This window comes from Nyctereutes procyonoides, unplaced genomic scaffold, assembly GCF_905146905.1.
Source record: "Nyctereutes procyonoides isolate TBG_1078 unplaced genomic scaffold, NYPRO_anot_genome, whole genome shotgun sequence".
Lineage (NCBI taxonomy): Eukaryota > Metazoa > Chordata > Mammalia > Carnivora > Canidae > Nyctereutes > Nyctereutes procyonoides.
In genome coordinates this window covers 635380-641379 of record NW_026575119.1, presented here as the reverse complement: position 1 = coordinate 641379, position 6000 = coordinate 635380, and the positions used below count along the sequence as shown (strand labels likewise).

The window sequence follows — 6000 nt, the reverse complement described above, 5'->3', positions numbered from 1 at the left end:
GAAATCTGCAGATTTGCCTCTAACTAAAAGGTAACATCACTTTTATGGAGTAAAAGGTAAAATTCCTTACAGTTGTAATATTTAAATAAGTATTTTTTTTCTAATTAAATGTAATAACATACTTGAATATGCTTTTTCTTTCAATTCCCAACCACTTCTTTATAAACGACATGCTGAAGTAAAGCCTATTAGCAAATGAAATTCCATTTACAATTTATTTCAGCCTTTAATATATTTTCTACTAAAAATCGTCAAGACAGGAAAATATTACTGGTTCTGTTATTACAAAAAAATGAGAATTTTTAATTCACAAAGGATGAAAACACATGACATTGATTTCACTGTACATACAATATTACAATAAACTAATTCGGTGTAGACTAATAAAACATTTAAGACTCCACATACACACACATGTACTGTGAAACAAGAAACACAGGACAATTTTTAATCTTTGTTATGTCCACAGCTACCAAGAGAAAGAGCATCACTGGTTTGAATCTAATGGTTTTTCTGCCATACAATCACTACATAGGCCAGTTCTAAAGCATATTGTATTGTTCAGGACATCGTTAGGCAAATATAAACACATTCTCATTTTGGGGCTTTTTCTCCCTGCCCAAAACAATCTGCTTTCCACAGCTATCAAGTAGCTTGGTTTGTTAACAACTTAACAAGACCACAACAACAACTAATATTTTTACGACAAAACTCAAGTGAGAGATTTTTTTAAGCAGATCGTACACAAAAACTATTTGTTCCCAAGGAAGGCAAACTGTAAATTACCAATGCCATTCTAAGAAAAGGAGTCTTGGTCACAAATCACTTTCAAATATTGATGAAGAAATAAAAATTGGAGGGAGGATAGCGGAGGTATTGGCATGGCAGGGAGTAGAAAAGGTGTGAAAAAATGAGGAAATACATTTACCACAGGAAATAATGGATTCAGTTGATTTTTAAAAAATGAGGTATAAGAATATGCCAGTAAATGCAAAAACAAGAAAAAAAACTGAAAACCAAAATGCACATTTCCAATGGAAAATCTCTAAACCTCTTATGGTTTTCTTTATTCAGATTAGACATTTCATATACATCAGTTAATCTAGAAAAATACATCTTAAAATATCTTCAACAGACCATGCTCTCTGTAACAAAACCTTCCAAACCCTGTTTTATTATACAAATTAATCTACATTAGTAATGTAAAAAGAAATTCTCAAATTTAGCAATGTCATTTTCCATTTGACATCCGTCTAATTTACATATGGGTTTCCACTATTCAGACTGCAGTTAGAATTCTGTAATAAATTTTTTTCTAATGTATTCTGTACATATTAAGTTATCTAAAAGGTTCCTCTTGTAGTGCATTTACCATTTAGCAAGTCTATTCAGTATTTTTCCAGTACCATTTGCATTACAGTGATTTGCCTGTAAATGTAATTAAAATCTAAAAGTGCACACAGTTAAGTTTCTCAAATAGCCTATTTCTGGAGGAAACCTAATATTCACGGAAAAGATTACCAATATCATGATTAGAAATGTCGGGTTAGAATGTTCTCTGAGACTATACAACAAAATTATATACGTAAGCTAAAGGACATTAAGTCTTTAGCTTATATTTACATCAAATAATGTCTGTTTCCACAAGGTCATACCAAAAACTCAGTATGGCAATAGATATAATTAGGATTGTTAGCTATAAATCAGCGTAGCACACACAGCCCCAAAATACCCTGAACTGACTTGTGCTAAATTAAACTCCAGTATATCACAGTGTGTTAAGTAATATTAGTGTGCTGCCCAAACAAGCGATTAAGACATCCATCCAGTAAGGATAGTGTGCAACACAGTGAAGGCGGCAAGCCTCTGCCAAGGGATTACAACTGGGTTATAATGAATTGTAATACTTAAGACTGCCACTGCATGCAGAAATCCTGAAAAAGAAATACACAGGTTTCAAAAAGGATATACTTCATTTTGTTTAGAATGCCCAAGAGCGTCTTCAAAATAACTGATAGTGAGTACTAGTCTATCAAGTGATGAATCTAATGAATCATGAGAAGAAATTCTACATTGTCCAGTTTGAGAAAAAAAAAAGTAGTTTTCTTACCAAATTATCCAGTGTATACGACTGGTTAGAATTGCAAGTTTGATTTTTACTGAAATTCAGAGTATGAAATGCAAACATTCAGGATAAAATTAATTCAAAATTACACACAGTTATATCAACTTGCAACAAAGCAGCAAATGTGAGGGCCTAACACACATTTTTGACTCTCCCATTCCCTTCTGATCCCTCAAAAAAGTGCAAAATCAAAGAGTCACTGCTTGGTCCAAAAATAAAATACATCATGTATAAGAGTTTGAAATCTGATGGAATTCAGCTTCTATTCCACAGGTTGTCTTCAATAAGAATCAACGCCCAAAGATGGAATTTATTTCCAGTAGAATTAATTCTACAATCTGATTTTGGTAGACAGTATGAACTGCTATATTACCAGTCTCTTTCTCTGGCTTTAACAGAGTGGGACCAAAAACAATTGCTATACTCTGATAGGTCATTCGGTTTTTTTCTCCATTTTCTATAACTCTAAGGGATGGAAAAAAAAAATTGTTAAAAGAGAAAATAAAACATATGAGAAGAAAAATTCTTCAAATTGTATCATAAACAGTGCATTTAGAAATGAGAAATAGTATACATTTTCCTAAGATACATACAAGCTACTTAACCAAGCAGAATTCAGTCCAAATATCATGTGAAGATTTCTTTTGGATAAACACAGCTAAAAGGTATAATTACAAATACTCTAACAAACTTTAAAGGTGTGATGTTTCAGTTTAGAGTTTAAAGTAAGACACAGACTTAAGTATAAGCTACAATTCAGGTAACAATAGTTAATCTATGAGGATGATAGGGAAAAAATTTTCATTAGGTTACAGAGATTAAATTTTCATTTTATTAATTCTATGTTTGGTTTTTTTAATCTCCCTCACTGGGATAATTTATTTTATTATTCTAGTGTTCTCTCTGTCAGAAGGCAAAAATCAGTTATTAAAATGGCTATGTAGTACCTGAAAGCCATGATGGCTTTAAGGTAATTTAATATTCCTCATTTGATAACCAAAATCTCATCTTCATGTTAATTAACTTCAACAATTTCTGAACACTTACACGCCAGGCTTTATATAACTGCTTCACATATAATATTCGCTTTAAGTAAATATTTTTTATACCAGATCATTTACCTATGAGGAACAAGACCCAGGGGAGTTCGCTTCTTCAAGTTATAAAGACAGCAAATAGCATAGCCAGAATCTGAACAAGTAAGTGTCTGAGGGACCCTGGCCTCATGGGTACCATACCACACCTCATAAACATGCATTTCTTACCTTTTTCCTTCTTTTTCCCTAATTACTATTTCTTTTCTATGGTGAACCTCTTACCTTTTGAGATGTCTAAAAAGAATCTGCATTGTATCTTGATTTGGCTTTGGTAACTGTCTGATTAGATCCTTAACAGCAGCAACTCGCTGTCTTGGTTCTTGTTCTAAGAAAAAAAAAAAAGATAATGAGAGATTATGCATGAAATTGAAGACAGGGACAGATTTTAGAACCTGACATTTGATAATACACAGTGACACCTGGTGGTCACATTTAAAATTTCTGAAGTAAAACAATCCTATGAAAAAATTTAAGAGATCAAACAGAATGTAGTCTACAACTTAATCAATACAGAGGACTTTCAGCATCTAGAAAAAAAACTGAGTTTAATGACATACTTACTAATTGCATTAACAAAATCATTAAAATGGTTAAATGTAAAAAGAGGTTCTGGTAATTCTCGAAAAAACATTTTGAGTGCTCCAGTAATAACATGAATATCTTCCCATTTACTATCATTCAAATCCAATTTCTCATCTGAAAAACAGAATAGGAAATTTTAAAAAATCACTTTAAACAGATCCTGAAAGTTATGAGTATGCTGTTTGCACTAATAATAGGGAGCATGATCTTACCATGATTGACTGCAAATCTCAGTTTCTGGATCACTGCAAGGTTGCCACTTACTCTGTATATCCCATCAACATCCAAACCTAAGAGAAAATTACAATATTTTTGTGTTTAAATTAAGTGTTTGCCTCTTCTAAAGATGGCTGCATGTTTCAGAATCCTTATTCATTACATGAGCCCAAAATCAAATGGGCAAATACTCTTTTCCTCTAACTGGCCTTTTAAAGATCCTTGGCAGAGAGAGAGGGGGTGGAGATATACTCTGAATTCTGTTTAATAAACAGCAACAATTCCAATTTGTTTAAACATCATGTAGACTGTAGAACATCTCAAAAAAAATCATCTCATTAAACTTGAAATACTAACAATTTAAGATAAATTTCTACACCTGGGGATAGTTCAGAAAGTAAAGGAAATCAGAAGATAAAATTAGCCCGTCTATTTTCCTGCACATTTCATAACGTAAATGTACATATCAAGGCAGTCTTTTATTTTTTTATTTTTTTAGATTTTTAAGATTTATTTATTTATTCATGATAGACATAGAGAGAGAGAGAGAGAGAGAGAGGCAGAAACACAGGCAGAGGGAGAAGCAGGCTCCATGCCGGGAGCTGGACGCAGGACTAGATCCCGGGACTCCAGGATCGTGCCCTGGGCCAAAGGCAGGCGCCAAACCGCTGAGCCACCCAGGGATCCCCCAAGGCAGTCTTTTAAAAATAGTTGTCCTATTAAGGGCTTGTAATAAATAAACTTAATAACCAATTAAAATAAAGATTCTATAAAAACAATTGCTAATTTGATATTTACTTCTTTCATATATGGAATAGAATCATGTGAAATTCACGCAAGTAAGCCTAAAAAATCCAAATATTCATTAAATGATAATGCTGTACACATTTAACAAAGCACATTATCAGATGTGCTATTCATAGAACTTCAAATAAAGGCACATGTCTCTATTGTCATGTTGACAAGAAAAGTAAGAGACAAGATCTGAAACTGGCAGAAATTACAAATTATGCAAATGTTTTAATTGTACAAGATTTTTTGATGGTGTACAGATACAAGTTAATCTAATTATCATGATAGTTTATATAAAACTAGTATAAATATTATGTTAAAATAAACCAAAATATAAATTGGGTTAAGTCTTACTTAACAGGAAATGGCATAAGGAGGTTTGTCTATTTAGACACTTTATAGTTGACTTAACAGTTTTAAAATATCAACTCGTATTTATTATACAGAGAAGAAACTTTCTCTTGGTAAGTAAACACAATCTCCTATCTTCTACACAATCAATTCACTTAAGAAACTCAGTTTTATAATCACCACCTTATTCATTTTAAAGAAAGGCCAACTCCAAATGGCTTCAAATAATACCTTATGCTTAATCAGCTAGAAGGGCTGAATATTCAACGGGTGCTTGCAAAGGTCTTAAAACAGATATATGTAACCATTAAAACATGTAAGTTTTTGGCAAACAAGATGCTTTTCTTGACAGCTTACAACTGTTCCATCACTCAAAATCATAAAAACTCTAAGGATTTTAATGGCAGAACAATGGGTTGGTGTGCTTAATATAAAAATAAAAATAATTTTCTTACCATATGCTTCAACATGTTCAATGCATAACTTCACAAAGTTTGGCACTGTGCCATTTTCTCTCTGACACAGATTAGCAAGATTGGCTCCAAATACTTGATCTGAAAGAGATTTATTTTTTGAAATAAACCAGCCTGCTAAAATTTATTTTGCAAAATGGTGATAACCATTCATGGTGTTATAGAAGACAGTGCATCCCAACACTATCTGCTGTGATGGAGTCCTTTGACCTGCCTACTCCTTCCAATGCCACTTCAAACAATTTTCCTGCTTTACTCAACTCCATGAACACTCCACTCCGACTCCTTTTTACCTGAGAGCCTTTTTGTTTTCTATACCTTTTGTAGAGATCCATCCTCTCCCCCAAACTTAGCTCCTTTTTAT

The 6000-nt window shown here is 32.7% G+C and overlaps 1 protein-coding gene across 7 annotated transcripts in view; it reads right to left on the bottom strand.

Moving 5' to 3' along the window:
* Positions 1-1046: 1046 nt before the first annotated feature.
* Positions 1047-6000, bottom strand: part of ARHGAP12 (Rho GTPase activating protein 12) — a 123246-nt gene continuing 118292 nt past the window's right edge. For all 7 annotated transcript variants that reach the window (XM_055334497.1, XM_055334496.1, XM_055334498.1 and 4 more), the window contains 5 exons: positions 5619-5717; positions 4017-4094; positions 3784-3918; positions 3445-3547; positions 1047-2590 (listed from right to left, as the gene is read on the bottom strand). In XM_055334497.1, the coding sequence (XP_055190472.1) occupies positions 2416-2590; positions 3445-3547; positions 3784-3918; positions 4017-4094; positions 5619-5717 (590 nt within the window). In that variant the 3' untranslated portion in view covers positions 1047-2415. The remainder of the gene's footprint in view (positions 2591-3444; positions 3548-3783; positions 3919-4016; positions 4095-5618; positions 5718-6000) is intronic.